The following is a 26,613-nucleotide window of genomic DNA, read 5'->3' on the forward strand; positions in this document are numbered from 1 at the left end:
CTTTTAGCTGGGTAAGGGTCATATTTTAGGGTATATTTAAGCTTGAGCACGCTTGGATCATAAAAAAATCACATAAAGTTTGGAAGTCCTGAAGTTTTTTTTAAATAAGTTTATTTATTTATTTTTGGCTGCCTTGGGTCTTCATTGCGGTGTGTGGGCTTCTCATTGCAGTGGCTTCTCTTGTTGAGGAGCATGGGCTGTAGGAGCTTGGGCTTCAGTAGTTGCAGCACTCGGGCTCCGTAGTTGTGGCTCATGGGCTTTAGAGCACAGTCTCAGTAGTTGTGGTGCACAGGCTTAGTTTCTCCACGGCATGTGGGATCTTCCTGGACCAGGGCTCGAACCCGTGTCCCCTGCATTGGCAGGTGGATTCTTAACCACTGCACCAGGGAAGTCTCGAAGTTTTTTGTTTTGTTTTGTAATATTTATTTATTTGGTTGTGCCGGGTCTTAGCTGTGGCAGGTGGGCTCCTTAGTTGCAACTCACTGTCTCCCTAGTTGCAGCACGTGGACTCCTTAGTTGTGACATGCATGCGGGATCTAGTTCCCTGACCAGAGACTGAACCTGGGCCTCCTACATTGGGAGCACGGAGTCTTAACCACTGAGCCACCAGGGAAGTCCCTGAAGTTTGGATCATAGGCTGCTCCTTTGAAGGATGTCATCAGAGACTTTTGAACGCAGTGAATGTTGAGATCATAGTATTAGAACTGCAGATGTGGAAGGGGACCTCAGAGGTCACCAGCCCACCCCTTCTCCAGTGACTTGCTGGGTCTCCTCCTGAAGAGGGCCTGGGTCCTGTCTGACTCACACTGAATTCAGGGGCCTAGCAAGGTGCCACTGTCCCATGAGCTCAATAAACACAGCTGACTTGAATGGCAAGTGAAGACATCACATCAATGGACATTTATTTCCAACCCAGGAGATGGCAGGAACAGAGCTTACTGGTGTGGATGAAGCCGGCCACGTGGGCTCAGCCTCTCACTAGCTGGCTGACCTGGGAGGAGGTCATTCACCTTTCTGAGCCTGTGTCTTCCTCAGTAGCTTAAGAATAATAATAGCATCCACCTGATAGGTCGTTGTGAGGCTTAAATAAATTAATATGTAAAATGCTTAGGACAGTATCTGGCCCTGTTTATTATTCAGCCTGCAAAGTCAGGAATGGAAAGACCCTTTAACCACTGCCCCCCCTTCCTGCCTCAGTTGCCCCCTAAATGTGTCCTGCTGCCTGGGGACAATGGCACTTATTGTCATGTACTTTAGCACATTCTCCAGTGAGGTTGGTATCGTGTAGTTTTATAGGTGAGCAGACCCAGGCTCCTGGCTGGCTACGTGGTAGAGGCCAAGTAAGAACGCAGATCTGACAGGCTCCAGAGCACCCACGTGCTCGCCTGCTGTGCCAGACAGCAGTGCCTGGAGACTCCAGAAATGTTCTCTCTGCCTGCCCTGCCACCCCCCCTCTGCACCCCGCCCCGCCTTTATCCCGCGGCTGCTTTAGCGGGCCCAGAGGCTTCAGTGCAGATTGTCTGCAAACACCGGCGACGTTCTGGGAAACGTCCAGCAGGATGTGGGCAGGGAGGCCAGTGGCTGACGCCGAGGTGGTGGTAGCCAGGGTCAGCTGTGGGGCCGCAGCACTGAGCGAGAACATCCCATTTTAGACACTTGACAAATTGTGGCCGTATCGGTGCTGCCCTCTTAAGTAGAGGCTTCTGCCCAGAGCAGCTAGGCGTGTGGTATTATTTCTGGAGCTCTGAAAACTTCCTTGCCTCCGCCTCCAGTTGAAAGGACTTCCCAGGAAACCCTGGGTGGAGCTGAGGCACGGGGACTCCACCACAATCCTGACAGCCCTGGAAAGCGTGTGCCCTAAACCCTGGCTCCAGAGGAGAGCAGCCGATGGTGGGGGGGGGGGGGGGTAGATGTGCAGTCAGGGTGGTCACCTTACAGGACTACTGGTCACACTTGGGGCCCTAATGTGTGCCCTCAGGCACTGTATAAGCTCCCTGAGCCTCAGTTTCCCATTTTCATGGGGCAGCTGGAGGGAGAGGCTGCATGCTGCAGGCCTAGCGCAGCGCCAGGCTAGGGCCTGTGCCCCCACCAGGAGGCCAGCGGAGAACGGGGGTGGGGGCATCAAGGGAACCGCAGAGGCAGACTCCCAGGCGAGCGGTGGCCTGTTTCTCTTGGCTGCTATGAACAGATGAGTGCCGTGCGCTGTGGTTGCTATAAAAAAAAAAATTAAAAAAAGAGCTGCTGCCTCCAGCCACACAAATAGAAGTGGAAGTGTGGCTTCAAGGCCTGGGAAGTCCCACTGCTCCTGGGCGGGGGGTGCGGGTGGGGGTGACCCTTGCAGAGTCAGAGGACACTTCCGTGTGTACCCTCTTCCAGCCTGGGGTCTCCAGAGGCTCTGGACCTGTGTCTGGATGGATGTGCAGTATTTGCGAGATGACTCCTCCAGGTGACGGAGGCAAAGGGTCCCCTCCTCTGATTAGACGCCGCTCCAGCCCCTCAGACAGGTGCAGGGTCCTGCGGCAGCTCTCGTGCACCTCCCTTCCAGCTCTCAGTGGTCGTGCTCTTGGCTCAAGGGTCCCATGCCAGGCTGTGAGTTCTGACAAGGCTGTGCCTGGCACGGGGGCTGCTCAAGAGGCACTTGCAGGACGGACAAGCAGACAGCTGGACAGGTAGACAAGGAAGAGGGAAGGGTGGTCCAAAAGACTGAAGGGATCTCCCTGTCCCTGTGACATCTGGGTCACTGCAAGCCGACAGCCTGGGGGACTCACATGCAAGGACTCTCCAGGAGGCCTCTGAGGGGCCTTACAGCTCACTGGGTCCCTCCCGCCTTTTCAAACAAGGAATCTAAAGGCTAGAGAAGGAAGCACCTTGTGCGAAGTCCCACGGCAAGCCAGAGAACCCATTGGAAGAGGCCCAGGCTCCCAGCTGGCAGTCACAGGCCTGCGCCAACCCTTCCACAGCCTGTAGAGCGCATGCTCCTGGGACCCCAGGGGGACGCTCCAGGGAATAGGGTTTTGTTTCATTTAAAGGAAGAACCTTCCCACAAGAGATTCTCTTTCAGAGACAGCAGAAGGCAGAGTCCTACCCGGCGGACAGGGAGGGGAACAGGAAGGAGGCCACGTGGCTGAGGGGTCAGGCTGAAGGCGCGGGTGCAGGAAGGTGGTCACACTATGGGGATCTGACAGGAGGCTCCAGCGGGGGAGGCGCTGGAAACGCTGGCTCAGAGGCCTTGCTCCTTCTCCTGTGCCCTCGACAGCACTGCCCCACGTGGAGAAGCTCTTGCCCTGCACTTCCGGTGCCGGCCTGGTACAGAGAAAGGCCCTCATTTGCCCAATGGAAAAGATCACACAGGCTGGGCTGGCCTCCAGCACGCCTCAGCAGTGTCTATGTAAAGGTGGTCAGCGCCGAATCTCAGACTGGGAAATGCTAGGTTAGACAAAGTGAAATTGGTGTCTTAAATGCAGAACTTCCGCCATCTGCTAGAAAAGAGAAATGGCAGGCAGCCTTTCCCAGATGTCTGTGAGCAGGAACTCTCCCCAGCAGAGCGCAGAGGGCACGGGGCAGACTCCCCACCACAGGGCAAGTGCTGGACTAGCTCTTTCTGGACCTGCTCCCCGCTGGTGGCTCCCTTAGCTGCCAGCCTGTAAGCCACTTCCCAGGCCTGGATCCCAGCCTCCCTGTTAGAGAGACACTGATAACCCGGGGGGGGTGGGGTGTGTGTGTGTGTGCAGCTGGGAATGGCAGGGACCCCATGCAGGGTCCCTGGGCCTCTCCAGAAACAAGCTGCAGTTGGCACCCTGCTCCCTGGGAGCAGCCTCTGGGGGACGGAGAAGCTGAGGCACGGCCTTGGGTGGTGCTGCACTGCACTTGTGTTTTGAGAGCTGAGCGCAGCAAGAGGAAGTTGTGAGTGGCCAGGGGCCCCTCCCTCAGCATCTGCAGCAGCTGGGGCTCCTGGCAGGTCTGAGCAGCCACTCGTTTCCAGCTGGGACGGCTCTGGGCCCACCACAGACAGCCCTGGGTCCTCTCTGGTGACTCAGCAGTGGCCACAGGCCCCCGAGCAGGGCCTCTTCCGGTGCAGGGACTGGGAGTGGTGAGGAGATGAACCGTGGCCTGACCTCCAAGGAGAGGCAGAGAGGCCTGCAGGGCAGTCCCGGGGACCTCCCACTCTTGGACCCCTTCTGACTGCTTCTACCTCAGAAGGGCCACGAGAGCAGCTGGTCCAGGAAAAAGGACGTTTTATTTCCATAAATACTCCTGCTCTCACTCACGCACTGACCCCACTTCTGCTCACGGACAGGTGGACGGACAAAGCCCGATGAATGAAAGACACTGAGAACTCCAGTGCAGGACCTCCCCTGGCCAGGAGCCTGGGAGCCCCCAGCTGGGGCCACCCGTCTCTGGCATGACCCTTGGGCCAGCCGTCACATGGCCCCCACAGTCCCCCCGGAGGCCTGACAGCAAAGGGGCCAGGTGGGTGGAGTGAGACCCCCAGGAGGAGTGGGGGACAGGTGAGACTCCCCCCACTGGGCCCCCTGAGACAGTGACCACAGGGCCACTCAGAGAGAAAAGCTAAGAGAGTCAAACCACACACCAGACAGTGCAAAGAGCTGGGGGTGCAGGCGCCACCCCCACAGTCACCCGGTTCCTATGGGAGGCCTGAGCTGGTCCCGGCTCCAGCACGGCCCCGAGTTATGGCTGGGCCTTCCCATAAGGCATAAGAGACAGGCAGGGATGACCCCTTCCCACGCTGGGGTCGGGGCTGGGCCGGAGGTCCTGGCCCCTGCCTGACAGCCGCGCTTCTCCCCCACGACCCCACGTCCTCCCGGGGCCGTGCCGCTCTCCCCGGCCCCAGGCTCCCTCCTGTGATGAAGGTCCCCGCCAGCGCAAACCCAGGCCCAGCCTCCTGCTGGGTGTGGCTCGGCAGGGGAAGGAGCAAGGAAGGAGGGGGCCGCGGGGGTGAGGGGAGAAGCACCAGACCCGGGGAATATGGCCGTGGGGACAAAGGGTGTCCTAGGCCACCACAGCCTCCCACCCAGGCTCGGTGGTGGCCAGTTCCGTTGCCCCTCCTCTCCCCAACCCCCCTCTGTTCTAGAGGCTCCCCCAGGTCTCCGGCGGGGGGAACTGGTCCACGTCCCCCATCTCGCTGTAGGTCTGGTCGCCCATGGTGAAGAGGAGCTTGTAGCGGAGGCGAACCTTCTCCTGAAGCAGAGATGGTGAAGGCGGAGGGTCAGAGGGGGAGAAGAGGCTGCCCCGACCCCACAGCAGCACCCTGTCATAGCTGGGCCCCTCACCTTCTGGGGGTTGGCGAGCAGCAGGACCTGGGTGATGGCTGAGGGGTGGACGATGGGGTTAAATGCTGGCAGCTCCGTGCCTGAGGGCGGCTGCAGCCTCACCTTCATGACCTGCAGACGGGAGGGCGGGGTGGGGCACAGCTAGCCCTGGCGTCTCCTCCCCAGTCCCTGGGGAAGAAGGCCCAGCCTCATGCCAGCTCCTCCTCTGGGGCCCTGTCCTTGGGTTCTTTTCTACCTCCCGACTCCCCAAAAAAGAGAGACAGAGACCCAACCCCCCCCCGGAGAGCTGGTCCCCATCCAGCCCCAAGTCACCCTGCCCTGAGGAGGGAGCCTGCCCGAGTCACCTTGGGGACAGCTGACTGGAAAACGATGTTGCGGATGGGCTGCGGGGCGGTGCTCAGCATGGAAACCACCACCACCAGCACGTCAGAGCGCCCGGGCAGCGGGTCCCGGGCGAAGTGGAAGAGGACCCGGAAGCCGTGCTGGTCGTACACGGTCACCGGCAAGATGCTGCCTGGCAGGGGAGAGGGGAGAGGGCGATGGCAGTGGGGCTGGTGCCAAGCCTGAGCCCAGGCACGTCTGACCAGCTCTCGCGACCTGGCTGACTCCAGGCACTCGCTGCTCTGCTGGGAATGAACGAGCAGATCCAGACCCAGGTTGTTGCCTTGACCCTGGATGGCAGTGCAGTCAAGGGTACCGCCTGGGGCCCAGACGGGCAGGTGCACTTCTACTGTCATGGTGGAGGCGGGACGCCCACCCTGGAACTGAATCCCAGCAGGGCTCCCGCAGTGCCGGGCGGCCGCTCCCAGCGTGCCTGAGTGAAGGGCTGTGCGTGAGCTGCGGTCACACTCCCGCTGTGTGACCCTGGCACAGTCCCTCTGCTTCTCTGAGCTCAGGGTCCTCCACAATGCTAACACAGCAGCACCACTACTCAGCTCCTGAGGACACCGAGGGTGTGATGCCCTCGTCACAATGAGCTCACAAGACGGACAGCGCGGAGGACGGGCCCGTCCTCACCTGTCTGCTCACGGCCTGGTGTCGCGAATGGACCTCTTTTGCTCCTGGGCAGGAGAAGCCTAGGCTCGGACCTAGATCTTTATCCTGGTTCACTTTTGTGATCTGGGGGAGACTCCCTAACCTCCCCGTGTCCTGGCCCTGCCTTCCCTGGGAGGAGCACAGGAGCCATCCATGAGAGGTACTCTTACTTGGGTCACCCTGGAGTTTTTTATTTTTTTGGCTGCGCTGTGGGATCTCAGTTCCCCAACCAGGGATCGAACTGGGCCCTCGGCAGGGAAAGCACCAAGGCCTAGCCACTGGACCACCAGGGACGTTTAGGACCCTGGAGTTCAGAATGCAGTTTTGTGACACTCTGGGACTGGTGAGGAAACTGAGTCCTGGTAAGGGGAAGGGTCTTGGCCAGAGCCCGCCACCAAGACAGCCAGGGCTGGAAGGGGAGCCCCGCTTTCCCACCTGCTGCCCTAGATCCAGCTCCTGCCTGCACGGCGAGGCGGGCGGGGCCGCTGGCAGCAAGCGGACCCAGCCCAGCCGGTACCCGCCGTGCCCCCGCCCTACTCACTGGGTTTGATGGACTCCAGAGGCACAGTGATGTTGGCCAGTGAGAGCTCGGTCGGTGTGGGCTGCTGCAGGGGCCCGGGGGGCTCGGGGGACGCGGTGTGCAGGAGGCTGGTGGCGCCAGAGCTGGGCGAGCTGCAGCTGCTTTTATTCTGCAGGTCTCGGAGCGTGAGCCGGGGGGCTGGCTGCTGCTTCTCCCTTATTGGGGGGCGGTGCATTGAGAGGTGAATCTTTGGAGGCCAAGAGACGAGGGGCACAGGAAAGGCTGGGCTTCCTGGCTGTCCCTGATGGCTGGCTCCGACACCCCCCATCTCTCTGGCCTTGGTCTCCCCACCTTGGAACGGGCCGCTCTTGCTCCCCCCACCCACTCGGGGTCAGGGCCCGCCTCACGGGCAGCCCTCTGGGCCTTCGGTCCTTGTCAGGCGCTGGCAGGCCTGGGGGAGGGCGTCAGCGGGGCACGGTCCCCTTGCTATCAAAGGGGCCTGTTGGACGGGCCTGTTGGACGGGCCCTGCACCTGCTGTGGTCACTGCCGTGTCCCTCGAGCCCAGGACAGTGCTTGGCACACGGGGGTGCTGGGGCAGCGCTGCTCACGGGAACAAACTGGGCCTGGGGCAGCGGCAGGGGCAGGGTCTGGGCAGGGCGTGCCCTCACCACCGCACTTGCTGAGACTCCGGGGGCAGCGACTGCTGCAGGAGGGTCTTCCCCAGGAGGTCCAGGTCATCGAGACCACTGCTCGAGGGCAGGGGCATCTGCGTTGGGGGCCGACTGTCCACGCTGGGGGCCGGAGCGGGGGCAGGGGGTTCAGTGCCATCTGACGACTGTTGGGCACACAAAGGGTGCAGGTGGGTGAGGCTGTGCTGAAAATGTGTCAGGTCACCTAGCACTGCCCTGAGGCCCCTTCCCCTCCCAGTGGATGACAGCTGCGACGTGGAGAACATTCCTGCCAGCCCGCGTCCCTCTTACTTGAGGGCCATCCGTGGGCCAGGCCTGGTCTGGGGGTTCTACTCGAGAAACCATCCCATTCCAAGGACCTGAGTCACCCTCGAGAGAAAAGGAATAGGGAACCCCCCTCTCAACGCAAGGGAAACCCAAGGCTGAGGCCTGCAGGGAAAAGCGCTGTAAGTGAGGAGAGGCCCACCCACCTTCCTTCCATCCCTCCGGGGCGATGGGTGCCTCCACCTCTGGGCCACCCCTGCCCCCCCCCCCCCCGCCCTCCCGCCGACCCCTCCCTTCACGGCCCCTCAGGCTGCCTCTCTCAGCTGCTGTGTCCCCGGGGTGGGCCCCTCCTACCTGGAAGCTGTTCCACCCAGCACCATCCAAGCTTGGGCCTGAGGCAGGTGTGGGGTCGCTTAGGCCTGCAGGGAAGCAAGACAGAAGGAGCTGGATTCAAGAGCAGAGGCGCTAGAGCTGGCGGGACTATGTGCTGGGTCAGGGTTCCCTGGCTTCTACCCTCCCCCTGCGCCCCCTCCTCCGAGAGGCTCAGCTCAAAGGGGATAACCCCCCTCCCCCACTCAGAGGGAACCAGCAGCAGAGCAGAAATAGAAACCAAAGATCCCGAAAGCCCATTCCCCGGGCCCAAACACACTTCCTCTCTTGCCACTGAGAAGCTAACTCAACTACTGAGGTCAGGACTTTTGCTTTCGTTCATCAGCTGGCAGCTGGGAGCCGGAGGCGGGGGTGGGGAAGGCGAAGAGGGTGTGGGAGACACCTAGGGAGGTCCCTAAACACACAGATCCAGGCAGGCAGGGCTCAGCAACCTGTGCTCGAGGGACACCCTCTGAGCGTCAGTAGGGTGCCGTGGCGCAGTGCACAGGGCCCTAGGCCCAGGCCCGGCCCAGAATCTGAGCAGCCGTGGGCACGGTGCTGGCTGGGCTGCAGCACCCCTGAGCACGCCACGCAGGTGGCGTGGGCAGACTCTAAAGGCCCTGGCTGCCCTGGCACGTGCCAACAAGGCTGGCTGACGGATGCAGAGGAGGGCCGGGACCCCTCTGGAAGGGGCCTGCTCCTTGCCTGCCGGTCGGTAGAGGGCAGTAGGTCACCAGCCAGTATGACCTCTGCCAGCCCCGGAGGCACACCCACAGCCAAGTTCATCCTGAGTTTTAAAGAGAAGCCAAGTTATCCTGTTTGTGGCAAAGCCCGAATAAGAGAGGTCCTGCCTGATGGGCTGCCTGACAGGCAAAGGTGAGGTGTGGGAGGCTGCAACTGCTGCGTCTCCTCCCCCGGCCATGCCTCTGAGACCAGGGACAGCACCGTGGAGGCTGCTAACAGCGCTCACCCCCCTGGGCCAGGCACTGCAGACATGGACTCAGTCCTCACACAACCTTCCAAGGAGGGTGTGGGGTCCCCATGCCCCCTTCAGGGATGAGGAAACGGCAGTTCAGAGGGGGTAAGTCATCTGCCCACCGTCACAAGTGCGCGGTGGAGTCCGGACTTGGACAGAGCAGGGCCTAATGACTGACGTCCAAACACAGCTCTGCCTCTCAGCTGTGCGACCTGGGGCTGGTGGCAGCCTTCCTGTGGCCCGTCTGTAAGATGCAGACAACAGCAGCGCCTGCACCAGAGGCCCGTTGTCACGGCTGAAGTGGATGACCGAGACGCCAGCCTGCCCGGCGCCGGGACACCCGCGCTGGCGGGTGGGACGTGCGCGCTGCTCACCCCACCCCCACCCCTCGCCCTTCTTGCCACAGGGAACCGTCTAGGATGAACCCTCTCTGTGGTCCCCGAGCTGCGGAGCTGGGCGGCTGCTGCCCTGCCCCTGCTGGTTCTGGTTCCCACATGTTCTTTGCTTTGAGCAGCCATCAGAGGAAGCTGGAGGCTCAGGGCTCTTGCCGAAGCGACCAGGCGACAGGAAGTGCAAAGCACACAGCGCTTCTCACGGGGAGGCGGCGTCGCCACAGCCGCTCACTGGGGGCTGGGCCACACACCCCGCCTGCTCAGGGAGCTGCTGCCTGGCGCGGGCACTTTCTTGTTGATGGCCCATCTTCACCTCTGTGTCGGGGGGGCCCTCCCCGCGTCACCCCGCCTCTGCATGGACAGGGGGCAGGCGGGCGGCACTCCTAAGCAGGCCCCCGCCACCCTGCGCTCAAAGCCTCCTAGGAGGGCTGCCGGCTGCCAGGCCCACAGAGGGGACCTCGCCCTGGTCCGCTGTCCCCTGTGTCTCCCAGGTCCTCCCTCCAGGTCCTCCCTCCCCTCTCCCAGCTGAGGAGCTGAGTCAGAGCAGCGGAGAGGCTCCGAGTGGGGCTTCAGCCCCTGAGGGCCTCGTCCGAAGCCCGGTGCCCCTTTGGGCAGATCACTCAGCCTTTCTGCGCCTTGCCGTGGCACGTGCAAACCGGGGGTGGTGACAGCCCCGTCTCCCGGGCCGCGTGAGGGTGGGCTGAGACACCGCAGAGCGCGGCGGCAGCGGCTAGGGGAGCCCCCCCCGCGCCCCATCGCTTCTCAGGTCCGTCAGGTGTGGTTTTCACCTCAGAACGCGCTCAAGAGAACCCAGTGTGCCTCGGCTCCCGAGGTAGTTTCCCAACAGATCCTGCGAGACCCCTCTGCCAGGGTCAGGCCTCCTCTGACACAGCCCGACCGCCGCCATCTGTTTACAGCTTCAGGGCGGTGCCGAGGGGGCTGCTGCGAGGCTCTCCCGCTTCCACACTGTCAGGTGGGGCCGCGGCACCTCCGAGCTGGAACCTTGAAGGCCGCTGGGCTGGCTGGGCACCCTCTGCGTCTTCTCCAGGGGTGAGCCTGCTTCCCCATCAGGCTCCGGAGCCCCCACCCCGCCTGCAGTGACTCCAGGCCTGGCCTGGGACCCGCGTGGGCCACAGAGTGCCTCGTGCTCCGGCACCGGCTTCCCTGAAGCTTCGGGTGCTGCGGAGCCCAGAGCTCCCCCCTCTTCCGGGGAGCTCCCCGTGCTAGGCTCTAACCTGCTGCAGGGAAATCCCTTCGTTTTCCCTCAGGCTGCCAGAGCCTAGGCGTGGCGGGCTTATCAGAGGCGAGGCCAGCCTCACCCTCTGACTGCAGGACCTGGCACAAGCGCCTTCATTTCCTGAGCCTCAGCTTCCTCAGCTGTGAAATGGGCCTGGTGCCCAGCCCCCACCCCCCAGAGGCCTCACAGGAGGAGGAGGAGCATGAGCGCTGCCTTGTGTGCTGGGGGCCTCACCCCCCACCTGCAGCCGGGCCTGCCCTGCTCCAGGCCTGGCCCCTGCTCACCCAGAGACATGAGCTCATCGTCAAGCAGGGAAACGGAGGTGCTGGGCTGCTCCGGGCTGGCCTGGTCGCCAGGGTGGGTGGGCACGGCTGGGTAGGTGGTGCCGGTCGGAGGAAGATCCAGGCCTGAGAGGTCCAACAGAGCAGAGGTGCTCCCTGGGGTGGGAGAGGGGAGTCAGGCGAGCCCCGGGCGGAGGCCACGCCAAGTCCCCGGGGGCTGGGAGCAGCGCGCTTTCCCCTCCTCGGCCACAGCGCTCTTGCCCTGGAATCTGCTCACCAGGCCCCTTCTTTAGCACATGATGTCCCTTCTGTGCAGAATATACTTCCTGCTTCCCTCTTACTTGGCCAATTGCCTCCTATCCTTGAAGGCCCCTCTTAGACTCTGCTGTTTCTGTGTAGTGCCCCACCCCCACCTCTCCTAAACAGGGCCAATTCTACCCTCTCCCGGGGTCCCCCAGGGCTGTCCCTTTACCCTGAGTGGCGCTGAGCCTGTAATGTTTATGTGTCAAACTCTCCCTGCCCACTTCTGATAATGAAACTAAGCCTCGGGGGTGTCATCTAGCCCCACAAGACAGGTGCCAGATTTGTCAGATGAAAGAAAGGCCTTCTTTCTTCTGCCTGTCCTTGCAAAACCCTTGGCTCCCTCCCCTCCGTCCTGCATCCAGACTTTCTCCCCCTGCAGCTGCAGGCCTGGCACAGACTCCACCCCCAGCTCTCTCGGTGGGGCCTCCCCCATCTTAAGGGGCCACTGAGCTCTGGGCCCAGCACCCCACCCGGGACCCTCTGCCCCTCCGACTGGTGGGCCCTCCCAGCTCTCTTGCCACCTCCTCACCGGGGATGGCGGCGGCTGTGGTGTCACCATTGACCTCCTCGCCCCGCACCAGCTGCTTGTACAGGTTGATGACCTGGGTGAGGTTGTCGTTGGCTTGCAGGATCTCCGCTAGAACAGGTAGGAGGGGAGAGGCTGGGCTGAAGGAACGTGGGAGCCTCCGGAGGCAGACAAGCACCCCACATGTATCCCAAGCCTCGTGGGAAGGGGCGGGGCCTGGGGGCAGCCCATCTCCACTCCTCAGACTCACGCCCTCCGAGACGTGCCCTCACCCCGTCTCCTCCGTGCTGCCCCATGCCAGCCCCTGAACTCGGAGGTGTGCCCCAGCCTCCAGGCCCCCCACTGGCTCTGCTGTCTGGAGACCCCTGGATCTCTGCATGGCATCACCCCTTCCTGCTTCAGGTCTTTATCCAATTCACTTCAGGGAGGCTGTCTCTAACCTCCAGCCTGTACCACTGGGCCCTTCCCCTGCTTTTCTTCTCCATGCCCCTCGCCACTGTCCGACAAACTGCTCTACTCACACCCTTGTCTCCTCTCGTCAGGCTACAAGCTCCATGGGGATTCGGCTCTGTTGGTTTGGGTCACTGCCACACCCCCAGGACCCAGCACAGTGCCTGGCACAGTGCCTAGGTCCTCATCGACGTTACCTCCTGGGGACCAGGGCTTAGCGGGATCTGAGCAGCGAGCCTCCTGGCTGGGGACCAGGCACCCGGCACACGCTGGGCGCTCAGGAGATTCCTGATGAACGGGGGCTGCCATGGTACCCAGACCGCTGCCCGCGAGGCCCTGGCTGATGTGGTGGCACAGAACAAGGGTGAGACCCTGACAGGTGGCCCTGGCGGGAGCCACGGCACCCAGCTCTGGAAGCGCTCAGGCCTGAGGGGTTTGCTCTAGGTTTCCAGCTCCCCCTTACTGGGGAGGCACTGTCTGCAGCGAGACAGCCCCCGGTCCACCCTGGCTCTGCCGCCACTCTGCTCTCTGATCTGGACAGGTCACTTCCCTCCCTGAGCCCCAGCTGTGAAACAGGGGCAATTCTTCCTCCTGTGCAGCTTACAGGCAGTAAATGAGGTGCCTGCGAAGAGGCTTGGCCCACAGGGTCTCTCAACCACATCAGCCCCTGATCTCCGCTTCCGTCTTCCTTAACGTGGAGAAACCCAAGGTCATGCTGGAGAAGGGGGCCCCCTGGTGGCAGCTCCTCCCAACTGCAGCTCACCTAAGGCCTCGTCATTGTCCTCCGTGTCGCTGGCCAGTCGGAAGAGCGTGGGCCGCATGCGCTCACAGCGCTGGTACAGTTCCTGGGGGCAGCAGGGCGGGCAGGTGAGGGCCCGCGGGGGCCCTGCGGTGGGTGGGGGGGTGGGGGCAGGCGCACCTTCATGAGGTCCTCGCTGCTACAGGCCGCGGCGCCGCCCTGGCTGTAGTTCATCACCATCTCCGTCAGCAGCTTCACGTTGTTGTTCACCTCCTCGATGGCGCTCACCCGCTTCGAGATCTTCTCCATTCGCTTCTGGTCCTGGGGAGGCATCGGCAAACAGCCCCAGAGAGCCCGGGTCAGGCCTGGACCTGAGCCGGGTGCTGTCCCACACCACCCTGGAGGGTGTCTGCTGGGTGTGAGATCAGCCCCTGCTAAGAGCCCCTTGGGCCCAGGACAGGGCACTTCTGTCCAGGAAGCCCTCCCAACCCTGTGTTCACTTCCTCTTCTCTTGCCAATGCACCCTGGACCCAGGCCTCTGCACAAGCCCATCAGAATCTCTAGGGGTGCCCGGGAATCTGCGTTTCCAACACACTTGCCAGGTGATTCTTGAGGCCCGGGACCTAGACCTACACCTGTGGTTCTACACGACCCTCGCCCTCCTTGTGTCTGTCCCTTGAAAGGAGGTTCCCGTACTTGAGAGTAAGTGGAGACCTTAGTGGTCACCAAGCACAACAGAGAAACTCGGGCCGTGACCCCGGCCAGTGCCTGGCAGGTGGTGGGAAGCTCATGGCACTGAAAGGCTGCTGCAGAAGGGACACTGCTATCCTTAGCCCTCTCTGCTCACCTCGCATGCTCTTCCCTTGTGGAATGAAAGGGGGGCTTGTGCTGTGTGGTCTGGCCGCCCTGATTTTTTCGGGGTGGTCAGGGCACACAGCTTGCCCTAAGACAGTCCAGAACGTCTGCCCTCTGCGTCTCTGGACTGCCCTTTTCCGATGACTTACACCCTTACCAATAAAAAAGATTTCGACATGCACCCACAACGTAGGTGTACATACTTACAAAATACACGTATGTTATTCTCTCTATATACACATATGCATGTACAATATTCTATATTTTAAATACAGTAAGGCCTGACTTCCCTCTAACTTTTATGGAAGAGGTAGTCAGCCACACAGAAGCCAGGGCAGGTCAGCTCGGCGGCTGGGACCTTCTTCCTTCCACACACTGATCCTGCCTCTGCCCACGGGGTCCCCCCGACTCAGCCAGCTCTTTCCCTGCTGTCACAGCCCTCCAGCTGGGCCCCTGCAGGGTTCCACACACACACACACACACACACACACACACACACACACACACACACACGTACGCACAACCCTCCTCGGTGGCCCAGCTCAACCTCCCATCCCGCCGCCTCCCTGTGCTCTGGGCTTGGCCATCACCTCCTGCACCATCTCCTTGATGAGTTTGTTGGCTGCTCGGAGGTCCTCTGGGTGGGAGCTCTTCAGCAGGCGGGCCAGCATCTGCGGACAGAGGGACATGGCTGTGACGGCAGCCCCTGGGCCTGGGGTCCCATGCTGGTTCCTTTTCCTGACGGTGGGACATGCATAAGTTACTAAACTCTATGTGGGATGGCAAGGATCTACTGACACCTTACGGGGTGGCCATGGGACAAGTGACACACTGCACATAAGTGCTCTCCACAGTGCCTGGCATAAAGCAGTTCTCCACAAATGGTGCGAAACATTACATTACTATCGCTAGAGAATTCTTCTGGGAAGATGTATAGGAAACTCAACAGCGGTTACCCTCTGGGATTGGACCAGGTAGAGAGGAGCTTTTACTTTATATCTTACCTCCTGTGCTGCTTAAGTTCTTGCCCAGGAGCACACGCTTCTTTAACAAAAAGCTAATAAAACTGTTGTTGAGAGGGACACAGACATAAAGACAGGCAAGCTTCTGATCAACCTATGAAATGCCCTCAAACCCAACCCAGGGTCACCAGCCTCAGGCCCGCATTTACTGAGCGCAGGGCGCCACACGGGCAGCACTCAGCATGCGTGAGGGCTCAACACCCAGCACCCGGCACCCATCACAGCAGCGGTGCTCAGTGTAGCCTCTGCTCCAGGGACAGGGCTGCCAGGGACTGGAATCCGCTGACCCCCAGTGGTCCTGGAGTCCTCATCTGGCCCGCCCTGAAGCCTCACCTTGGATTTCTCCTCGTCTTCAAAGATCACATTCTTGGGCCGTGGCGGAGGAAGGGGAAAGGTGGCATCGTCTGGAAGCTTGGGGTCGGCCTTCACAATCCCTGTAGCAGACAGTGGTGGGGAGACTGTCTCAGGGGCCAAGGCGGGGGGTGGGGGGGTGGGCAGGCAAGGGTAGGATGGCAGGTGGAGGGCAGGCTTTCTCCGGCATGCTGGTGCTGGGCTTTGAGGGTGGGGGAGGGGGTCAGGGTCTGCTCCTGAACTACCATGTCAGACAGCATGGGGCAGGGGCGTTAGGAGCCTATATTTTGAGGCCATCCCATGGGGACCACTCTCTGAGGGGAAGGTTGACTCAAACCCATCTTCTCTCCATCCAAGCTGGCCTCAGGCAGAGCCATAAAGAGGCCCCACTGGCTCTATGATCCTGAGAAGTTAAAGGGCAGACCCATGACCTTGCCACCAGAGGTCCTGAAGCTGCCGGAGGCCCAGGGAGGAGGGGAGGAGGCGGTCACACCCCACTCTGGGGCCTTACCCTGCTTCTTCAGCATCTGGTAGGCTTCTGCGATCTTCACCTCCTCGGGGAGGCCGACTGTCCAGCTGTAGAGAAGCTCCAAGATCTTGTTCTTCACCTTCTCTGATGTCCGAGAGCCCAGGTACTTCAGGGAAGGAAGGGAAAAGAGGCTTTCACATCTCCTGGCCCCACTCACTACTGCCCCAACCCCAGCACAAACCTGGCTGCCTCCCCAGGACTCCCTCAGAAACCTCCGCGTACACGACCTTCACATTCCACCTGACCAGCCTGAGCTCACCTCCTAAGTCCCGCTGCTCACTAGCTATGCCAGCCCTGGGTGTCCTGGTCCCCTGCCTGTGAAGTGGGGGTGACAGCAGTGGCCCCGTGCTGGGGACGCAGAGCTGACACAGGTAAGGTTCAGAGCCCAGTACCAGCTCTCGGAACCTTAACTGTGACCTCAGGAAGGAGCCACCTGGCTCCGGGCTGACCAGGGAAGGAGCAGGTGTGGAACCACTCGGCCCTGGGCCCCATTCAGTCTCCCAGCAGCAAACTCGGCTGAGGGAACTGGCTCTCGCTCTGGTCACCTCCTAAGAAGAGCTGCTGGGTCATTCAGCTGCTCTGGTCACGGCACGGGTCTGAGCAAGCACGGGCGAAGGGGGTGGGCTCTCACCCAGGAGCACTCCCACATGCACCTGCCCTGGGGAGGACTCCTCAGGCCCAGCAGAGGCTCTGACACTCAGGTTTGGGGCCTCAGCACCCAGGGCATCAAGGCGGCCACTCCTGTGAGGTGGGGACAGGGAGACCGTCCGCTAGACACCTAGGTGGGGCACTGTGGCCTGGTCTGCAGGGGGAGATCTCAGAGCACGAGCAGCCCGCGCTGGGGAAGCTGTTCTGTGTTTACTGCAATCACTCCTCCCTAAAAGTCGAGCTCGAGCCAGCCGGCGACCGGGCAGCCGGGAAGCATTCTTCCTGGAAGCCCAGCCGTCCTGGACTCAGCTGTACGAAGAGCACCCTGAGGAAGGGTCTGTGTTTGTGCCGGGTCAGGATGAGGCCAGTCAGTCATCCCCGCCTGCCAATCTGGGGTCCCTGCTGCTCAACCCCCCGCTGACAGTGCAGGTCTGAGCACGTGCTGGGAGCACCCACCTTGGGAGACACGACCTTGATGAGCTCGTTGAGGAAGCGGAACTTGCCCACCTCGTCGTGGAACCTCTTGCCGCAGCTCTTCATGCATGTTTCCAGCACCTGGGGGCGGGGTGCGGTGGGGTTTAGGTGCAGGGACCCCCAGGCAGGATCAGGGCAGGCAGCCTCCCTCCCACACCTCAGCCAGGGCACAGAAGCCCAGGGACTGGCAGTGAGGAGGGGGAAAATGACTCTTGGGGAAAAAGAGGGCTCTGAGGCTCAGAGACCCTGAGACTGATCACCACCCCTGGGGGATAGGGCTGCCCCCCTCCCCCCCCGCCCTGGAGAGCCTGGCGATGCCCAACTTGCAGCACCGACTTAGTCCCTGCACAGCTTGGCCACATCTGAGTACCACTTGTAGATTACTTTCTTACTATCTTCCTTTGATGGTTTTTTGAAACGTAAATAGGCACCATCAACCTTAGCCTTACCCCAAGCTATGTGTATGGGAAATCAGAGAACTAATATCTGAGGAAAAAAAACACACGCAAACCCTAACATGTTAAAACAAATACACAACTGCTAAAAGGAAAACTGTTTACCTACCACCACCTAAAATCAGCTTTGCTGTATGGTTTGTTGCTATGTGACCCATGCTTGGGGGCCACGTGCTGTGCACCCGCCTGCTCTTTTGCTCCTGGCTCAGCTTTGATACCTCTGCCCTGAGCCCAGCTGTCACCCCTCGCACCCCTGTGGGAAGCATAGTGCTGTCCTGTGTCTGGAGGCCATTGATGGGCTGGGCTGGCCCGGCCTGGCCCCACAATGCATCTGGGGAGCTCTATAAACACGTAGATTCCTCGATGCACACACTACCGGCGTTCTGGTCGGCACATCTGGGGTGGGGCCCTGATTCAGCCTCCTGAAGGTCTGAGGCACAGCTGGAGATGGGAATCCCTGGGCCAGACGACCTAGGGCTTCCTCCCCACAAGAGGCCTAACGGTGCAGGGTCTGGGGTGGGAGGCCAGCCCACTGGTTCCCTGGTTGCCATGGGACCCTCAGGGGCTGGCCCACATCCCCATTCTAGGCCATCTTAGCACAACTCCCTTGGGCTCTAAAGAAGAGCTCGATGGGACCCCCAAAACCTGTCTTGCCTGCCCTCCCCCCCCCCCGGTGCCACCCATGTGGTCCAGGCAGATGGCGCCGCTTCCCCTCTCCTCACCGTCAGGGCCTGGACTGCCTCCCACTCCTGCGGGGACTGGATCTTGTGGGCCAACAGCCGGGTGGCAAGTGGAGGCCTGGGTGAGAGGAACAGGAAACAGCCAGACTAGCCACAGAGCCTGGGCCCCCGGGGGGGGGGGGGGGCCACCACGCATCCCCACTGGACCTGCGGCTCGCAGTGGCTTCTGCGAGGCACATGCACAGGCCCAGCTCCCTCTCCGGATTGGCTCCGGGGACTGTGGCACAACAGGGCAGGGCCAGGCAGGGAGCGCAGGCCATGGACCTTCGACAGGCGTGAGCTCAGCCTTGGCCAGCTTTACTGAGAACTGTGACGGGCCGAGTCCTTGGCTTGCCGTGGAGGCAAGTACAGAGAGATGGCCACAGCCTGCAAGGGCCCAGCCTGGGAGCAGAACATGACCACGTGCACAGAATGTTCTGTGGGAAGAAATCATGGTGGCGATGGTGATGTCATCTACCCGACCATAAAAGACCTGCCACCAGTGACAGTGATCGCTGACACGTACTGAGCGCTTACGATATGCGAGGTGCCTCACACCCACCTTCCTGCCTAACCTGCATGAGCCCCCCGAGGTAGGCAGCACTACCGGACCCACTTCACAGCCGCAGAAATGGAGGTTCAGAGGCATCCGGCTACTCGCCCAGGCGCCTCCCCTAAGAGAGGGGATGGGGTTCGCACCCGAGCAGCTGGACTGGGGAGCACACACGTCACGCTGTCCTCACGGCACCCTGAGTGGAGCGCCTGTGCTCACGGGTGTAGCGGAGGCAAAGCACTGAGCTGTGCTCCCTGAGCTGCAGTGCCGCCTGGGGAGCCCGCTAACAACGTCCCCCCCAACAACGGCCCCCCCAGGCTCCCTGCCGGGCAGTCTAGTCCAAATTTGGGCGCAGCCCATGAACAGACACCTTTGACAAGCACACCAGGTGATTCTAATGCAGGTGGTTCTGGTTCTTCCTTGAGCAAAGGGCCTGACGGCCCCTCCCAGCTGGGGAGCACACAGTTCTCTGGGAGGCCCTCCCCAATAAAGCACGGGCGCGGGTCAGGCAGCCCTGGCTTCACCAAGCCCAGGACTACCTTTTTCTCTCTGCGAGATCTTGGGGCAACTGTTGAGTCCCCTGAGCCTCGGTTTCTTCACCTATAAAATGGGTCCAGCAAGGCCCAACTCAGAGGGTGGCACTGAGTACAAACTGCCCACTGCCACTGTTAACTGGGGAGCACTTAAGAATGGAAACTGGGTCTCAACCCACCCTCGTCTCTGCCCAAGGTCAGGGTCTGGAGTGTGTGTGGCAGGTGCTGAGTATGTGAACGAAAGACGGGGAAGCGACCTACCCCTCAAAGTCCTCGTTGAGCTGCTCGCAGAAGCCGTTGATGCTGGCCCAGTTCAGCTCCTTGTTCAGGGGGTTGGTGGCTCTGTCTGGAGGAGGAGAGAGTCAGTGCGGCCTGGTGAAGGGATCCCTGCCTCTCCCGCTCCCCGCCCTGGTGTACGGCTGAGCCACGAAAAGGCGTCCCCTTGACTCCCTGTTCCCACGGTCCCACGACCCCAGCGCTGACATCCGTCAAGTCAGTGCACAGATGAGCTGCTGTCCACTGGCTTCCCCTTGCAGCTTCTCCCCAAAGGGCCCCATGTCTAGAGATTGTGCTCAGGGGTCGTTCCCCTACCCCCCACTGCCCCCACCCCTGCCGCTGTACCCGTTTGCCTGCCTGACCGCACCTCTTCTGATTCTGCTCCTGAAGTGTCCCCATAATTCCCACAGAATTTACTCTCAGAGATCCAGAGGTAAGGGAGAAAAAAAAAAGCAGCAGTTCCAACCTCAAGGAGCTTTGCAGCTGGGAAGTGGGCCAAGGGCAGCTAGGTTCTCAATACAATGTGACAGAGGGAGGCAAACGAGTGGTGGGAACCAGGAACCCAGCGGTGGGAACCAGGAACCGGAGGAGGGGACTCAGGGGAGCCCGGGGCCAGGGGATGCTGCCTGGAAGAGGCAACAGGAGGAGCAGGGGAGGGAGTTAACCAGGCTGGGGAGGATGTGCCTTGGAACAGCTCAAGGGCTGGGTGTGAGGAGAAGAGCTGCGGTTAACAGCACAGGGCAGGACAGAGGCGCCTCCTCCTTCCCTAAAGGCCACACCTGCCCGGGGCAGCACTGCCGGGGCAGTTCTCTCCCGTGTCCTCCAGACCTGACCCCCATCGAGGGCCCAAGTCTGCTACTGCACTGCATCCCAGCCACTTATGCACACGCCCGTCTCCTCCAGTAAATGAGTGAATGGATGCGGGCTCAGCTGCAGGCAGGCAGGGGCAAGAGAGGTTCTGGGGGAATCCGAATCCATGAATGGGTAGTGGCCAGGAAAGGGCCAACAGGAAGCGGTGGCAAACATGGCCACACAGTACCCCCTGACCCCCAACGCTGGTTAAACAATTAAAGAGAAACAACAAGGTCCTACTGTATAGCACAGGGAACTGTATTCAATATCCCGGGGTAAACCATAATGGAAAAGACTATGAAAAAGAATATATATGTGTATAACTGAGTCACTTTGCTGTACAGCAGTAACTAACACAACATTGTAAATCAACTATACTTCAATAAAAACAAAAACCAAAAAACCAATTAAGTAGGTCTCATAACTTCACCAAACCTCTGTTGCCCCATCTGTAGAGCTGGAGCAAAATAAGGAGTAACCTGGGATGACAACATACTCCATGCAGGGTGAGGCGTGGGGACAGCCAGAGCTGGGTCTTCATCACCTCCCAACAGCCTGCCTCTAAGTGGTACCCTGTCCTGGTCAGTTCTGCCCAAACCCAAGGACTGAGCTGGGGGTGTGGCAGGAACAGCCCAGGAGGTGGGACACAGAAGGACCTGTGGTCAGGAGGAGCTGGGGACTCGGCCTGTGGCGCCTGCCTACTTGGGGTCCTGTGCTGTAGCGGGAGGCCTGGAGCCCAGTGCCTGACAGCCAGTCATTCAGTTCATATTTATTGCATAAATATTCTGAGTGTGGGGTGCAGCGGTGGACAAGACAAAATCCCTGCCCTCCTGGAGCTCACAGCCCAGGGAGAGAAACACTGACTACATGGATAAACAAACACAGGATACTGTACACTGCTGCAGAGTGCTATAAAGAAAAACACAGCATTAAAAAAAGGAAGAAAGAAAACCAGAGCAGGGAGGAGGTATAGAAAGTGTGTGTGGGGGGTGCTGCTCTCTGGCAGGGCTCTCAGAGGTACAGCTGAGCAGAGACCTGAGTGAAGTATTTTCTCTGCGCATACAAATCTCTGTTCCAGGAGCCCTGCAGAGCCCTCCAGTCCCTGGAGAAATGAAGCCCCTGCTGACCACCCAGGAACACCAGAAATAGCTGCTCCCCCCATCTACTCTGCCTCCCAGCCCCCCAACACAGCCAGAGGCTAGGGAACACCAGTCTGCAGTTAGAAAGATAGAATGGGGTTGGATACTGCCTACTCAGTGATACCCAGCTGGGGGGACCCTAAAACAGGAAGTCCCTTAAACTGCGAGAGACACGTGAGTCTGAGTGAGGACGGAGAAACTGGTTCTAGAGTCCGCTCCTAAGTCAGAAGCCAGTGAGGAAGAAGTAGTGGCATCATGAGACATCTCTGCATCTGATTCAGAGTGAGGGCCTCTGGGTCCAAGGAGATCTGACCAACCTCTCTGGCCCTGGCCCCCAACGCCCAGCCCTTTTACTTCTACCTGGGGGGAGCAGCAGCAGGAAAGAACACCCAGGGAAGGAGGGAAGTGTTTCACAACAGGGGGGTGACTCCACCCTGTCACTCTACAGTGGTGACAATGTCATCATTTACCCACCAAAAGCTACTTTCCACTTCCAATCACTGCAAGAGAAGAGCTTACAATTTTGCTAGGGCACAAACAAGAAGAAAAAGAGAAAATAATCTCAGCCCCAATCTATCAGAGTCCAGCCTCCTGCCAAACCTGAGTGTCCTGAACTCCTGTCTGTTTCTCAGATCAGACTCTTTGGCCTCTCAGAAAATCCCCACTGTTGCTAAACCCGACACTGGTCTGTAGCATCCAGGGCTCAAAGCCTGCGGCCTGTCAGATCTGTCAGCCTGGGCCCTGCCCTTCCCCCCCCCCAAGTTACTGCTGAGACCTGGACACTTGTGGCATTCCAGAACAGTCTCGATGGCCGCCGAGTGCTTCCTTTGCACGCCCTTCCCCTCCACTGGCCAGACTGACTCTGAAACACCAGGAGACAGTGTGGTTCTGGGACCATCCTCAGGATTCAACTCTGCACAAGACTGGCTTAAAGGGGGCTGCCCATAATCCCAAACCACCCTGTGCAGCTCCTTGGTGTGCCTGGGGCCAAGGCGCTAAGATGAAGGTAGACCCAGAGGCCTCCCTGAGGCTCTGGTGCAGATGTGAGCTGGACGGGAGGAAAGACTTGGGAGGGAGCTGTCACTAGTCCGGGGGAAGCAAACCATGTTCTCAGGAGCAGAGTCCAGCAGTGGGTTATGAAAGCCGAGGACCTTCTGCAACATGGGCTGGGGACCTCAAGTGGACGATGTGGGGGCCAGTACTCAGAAGCCTAAGTAGTAGGAAGTTGCGGCTGAGGAGACACAGGAGGGGATGCAGGGGCCTTTGCAAGAAACTTAGCAAGGGCTGGGAAGAGAGTCTTTGGTGGGGGTGCAGAATGTGAGGCGCTGGATTGAAGGCAGTGATAGAGAACTTGAAATTACTTCTGGAATCTGAGACAGGACCCTCCCAAGCCTGTGCGGTTTGGGGGTTTCTCTGCATGTGGCCAGAGCTTGGGGGATTCAGTGGGTTAGTGGGCCCCATCTTCCTGGGCGGGGGAACGAGCAGATCTGAGTTGCAAGCTCAAGGAAAGGACAGAAGGGAGTGACGCCATGCAGCGCCAGAGAGTGGAGGATTCGGGGCTCAAGGGGGAGCAGCCCTCCCGGGTGTGAGGTGCAGCCCTCGGGGCTGCTCGCTTGCTCCCTCCCGAGGTCCAGGGAATGACTTGAGTGTCCGCTCCGAGGAGAAGTCTGGGCCCAAGGGGGTTGCAAACTGCTCTCTCCATCCCGGGGGTTCTGGGCGCAGAGCCGGACGCAGCTCACTCCTACCCGGGGGTCGCGGCCCAGAAATCGGAAAGGTGGGCGGCGTCCGCTCCTATCGCCGGTCAGCGCAGCCGGTGGGGTCTCCCTTCACCCCAGGGTCGGAGATACGGGATCGGAACACTACCCACTAACGGGCGGGGGCGGGGCGTGAGGAGGGGGCTCCGCGTACCCCGCCCCCGTCGGGAAGGGGCCCGCCTAGTGCCCCCGGTTCCGGTTCCGGTCCGGCCCGCGCCCCTCCCGGACACTCACTGATTCGCGCCTCCAGAGTCTCCGGCTCCATCGCGGGCTCCATCCGCCACGGGGCCCCAGCCTCGGCACCGCCCCCCGCCCCCCGCCGCTCTCGCGGGACCTCCTCGGCACCGCCCTCCGTCGATTAAAGGGGCAACGTCCGTCCCGACGCGCGGGAGCGGCGCACAAGAGCATTCGGCACCATAGAGATGCGCACGACCTCGCCTAGAGCGTCACCTGGTCGCCCAACCCCTCCCCCCAACGGCGTCAACGTCGCGGGAGCGACTCGCCGCCTGCCTTGTTCACAACGCTCTGGCCGGAGAAAAAGCCGAGGGACTCGGGGCTGAGGGCTGCACCATGGAAACCCTGTGGGACGCTCTAAATCGTCCTGCGTCACCGAGATGCCTATGACCGCTTCCGGAAGAACGTTCCGCGGCCATGTTTTTGAGGGGCTCTGAGGTCACTTCCGGATCCCTGAGCGGGTATTTCCGTTTAGATGGAAAAGTGGGAGGGTCCCTTAAAAGGGCAATGACATAAGTTGGTGGCTGTGAAAACAAGTTAAAAGTTTAAGTGCTTACGGTGTTCCAAGCATTGTTTTAGGGACTTTTTATACATTTGTCTATTTACTCCTCACAACATGAACCAGATAGTTTGTCTGAGGTCACACGAGTGGCAGAGCCTGAACCCTGTACTGTCTCCTGCATTCATTCTGCAATCATTTCATGCACTCTGTATTCGCCTTGCTCTGAGACAGGCGCTGGAAGAGAAAGGCGAGGCCGGATATTTATTACACAAAGTGATGGGGGAAGCCCACGGGGTAATGGCAACACAGGAGGGGCCCCCTACCCCAAACTGGGGTGGGGATGGGAGGGTGCTGTCTTGTCAGGGGAGGTTTCACAGAGAAGGTGATATTTAGCTGAAAGACAGAATTCTCCAGGTAAATCTGGTGTGAGAAGCTATTCCAGGTGGAAGGAATCAAACGTTTCAGGGCTCACAGGAGAGAAAAAGTATGATAAGGTCAGATAATTCAAAGTATTTCAACAGGGCTTCGGAGGATGTTGGCCTGGAAATAGGCTGGGGCAAGATCATGCAGGTCCTGCGTTTAGCTTTTTTTCTTGTCAACTATGTTGGAGATGTCGTTAGTCTCATGAGTGGTGGTGACAAAGTCAGGCTTTTGTTTTAGAGAGGTCCACGCGGCAACAGTGGGCGGAAGATACTGATGAGTGCCAGGCTGAAATTAGGGAGGGCTGAATGAACAAACTTCCTGGCCTCGGTGCCTTCTCCCCTCTATTTACAGACTCCCTTCGTCTGTTTTCCCACCCGCGGCCTCGGGGAGCCGGGTTTCAGGCTCACCGGGGTCCGTTGCATTCCGTCGCCCCCTGGCGGCCTGCCGGGGAACTGGCCCGTGGTGTCCTCTCAGGCCTCCCTGTCTCCGGGAGGGTTAAAGCGAGACCGAGACAGGGAATCTGGCGATTCCGGTTCTGCTCGGCCGTCACCCTGGCAAGCGACCTCGATTCACCTTGCAGAACCGCAGTGACCTCATCAGGGAGTTGAGAAGCATGTGCTGGGTCAGTTTTTCCCCTAAACTCAACCATTCAGCAAACTGGGACACTTTTCTAAATTCTCCCCCACAGGCCATTAAAATTATACAGGAAAGTGATATGTATGTTTATTGCATTCTTCAATAAAGGTTGTAACATAATATGTACTTAGAGCTCTTTTCCTTTGATTCTTTTATTACTGAAATGAATTATTACAGAAATAAAATGCAGCTGCATTTACTGCATTGCTTTAGGGGCGTATTCACACTGTCAAGACTCACTTTTTGAAGATGGCATAGATTTGACCACGGTTCAAATTCTGACTTGACTGCGTTCTAAACCGTATGACCTAGGACAAGTCACTTAGACTCCCTAGGTTTCAGACTTCTCATCTGAAACAAGGCTGTGAAAATTCAATGGAAGGGTGTCTGCAAAGTGAACCCCCAACACATGCTCTCCATCCACTTTCTCTGCTAAACTTTTCTCCTTAGCACTTATCTTCCTTTCTTCATTATTTTCTGTCTTTCTTCCCCCACTGGAATGTAAGCTCTGTGAGGATGAGGAATTTCAGCTATTTGGTTCACGGATGTATCCTCATCGCTGGAAACAGTAACTGGCACATAGATGTGTAATCAACATGCATTGAATAAATGAATGACTTGAAACTATTATTCCTAAGCTTTATGGATGGAGGGGTGCAGCGAGTGTGTGTGGGAGGGAAGCCAGGCTCTAGGCTCGCCTCATTGAGTCCTGGAGAGCAGGGATTAATGAGGGAGACAGGAAGTGGCTATGCAGGTAGGGCCTGGCCCAGACTGGGGGTCAGGGTAGGTGTGGAAGGAAGGATCTGAGGATGGTGAGGGAGGTGAGGATGGTGAAAGGAAGGAGGATCAACACGGGAAACAGGAAATGCAGGAACTGGGACTTTGGCAGCTGTTTCCATCTCCACCATTTGCAGGTGTATGCCTCTGAGTGACTTGGAGAACCCTTAGGAGGGGGTGGGCAAGTAGAGCTGAGCTGTCCTTGAAGCAGCTATAATCAACTAACTGGACTGCTGGTTTTCTCTGAGGTGACTACCTTTGTCAAAATCCCTTGGGGGTTGGGGGGGGCATTCCTGTTGGCGCAGTGGTTAAGAATCTGCCTGCCAATGCAGGGGACATGGGTTTGAGCCCTGGTCCAGGAAGATGCCACATGTGCGGAGCAGCTAAGCCCATGTGCCACAACTACTGAGCCCACACGCCACAACTACTGAAGCATGTGCACCTAGAGCCCAGGCTCTGCAACAAGAGAAGCCACTGGAACGAGAAGCCTGTACGCTGCAATGAAGAGTCATCCCCAATCTCTGCAACTACAGAAAGTCGGCCCGCAGCAACAAAGACTCAATGCAGCCAATAAATAAAAAATAAATAAATTAATTAATTAATTAATTAATATATATATAAAATCCCCTGGAGAACTAATGAAGAATTCAGGCTCCTGGGCAACCTCATATTCAAGTAGGACTCTGGGGATGTGGCCCAGGAATTTGCAGTCCAAAGTTAGCTTTATCCTGTCTCAGTCCATCCCCTGTTCCCTGAACCCCCTTTGCCTGCTCTGGTTCCTTGAGGACCTTAGATCCGAGATGTGCAT

At 59.4% G+C, this 26,613-nt stretch overlaps 1 protein-coding gene across 2 annotated transcripts; it reads right to left on the reverse strand.

Moving 5' to 3' along the window:
* Positions 1 to 4,218: 4,218 nt before the first annotated feature.
* Positions 4,219 to 23,848, reverse strand: GGA1 (golgi associated, gamma adaptin ear containing, ARF binding protein 1). 2 transcript variants are annotated; one of them, XM_057740833.1, is made up of 17 exons: positions 23,468 to 23,848; positions 19,474 to 19,558; positions 18,130 to 18,205; positions 16,935 to 17,033; positions 15,813 to 15,936; positions 15,284 to 15,384; positions 14,519 to 14,599; positions 13,254 to 13,394; positions 13,098 to 13,179; positions 11,888 to 11,995; positions 11,059 to 11,211; positions 8,155 to 8,219; positions 7,516 to 7,682; positions 6,868 to 7,061; positions 5,636 to 5,805; positions 5,292 to 5,402; positions 4,219 to 5,199 (listed from the first exon to the last, which is right to left on the reverse strand). In XM_057740833.1, exons 1-17 carry the CDS (start codon positions 23,508 to 23,510, stop codon positions 5,089 to 5,091), a joined length of 1,911 nt encoding a protein of 636 aa, XP_057596816.1. In that variant the 5' UTR covers positions 23,511 to 23,848; the 3' UTR covers positions 4,219 to 5,088. The 2 variants fall into 2 exon arrangements, with proteins under 2 accessions (XP_057596816.1, XP_057596817.1); XM_057740834.1 differs by lacking the exon at positions 4,219 to 5,199 and having other exon boundaries at positions 5,340 to 5,459.
* Positions 23,849 to 26,613: the final 2,765 nt, after the last annotated feature.

The sequence above is a fragment of the Hippopotamus amphibius genome, chromosome 7 (assembly GCF_030028045.1).
Source record: "Hippopotamus amphibius kiboko isolate mHipAmp2 chromosome 7, mHipAmp2.hap2, whole genome shotgun sequence".
NCBI lineage: Eukaryota > Metazoa > Chordata > Mammalia > Artiodactyla > Hippopotamidae > Hippopotamus > Hippopotamus amphibius.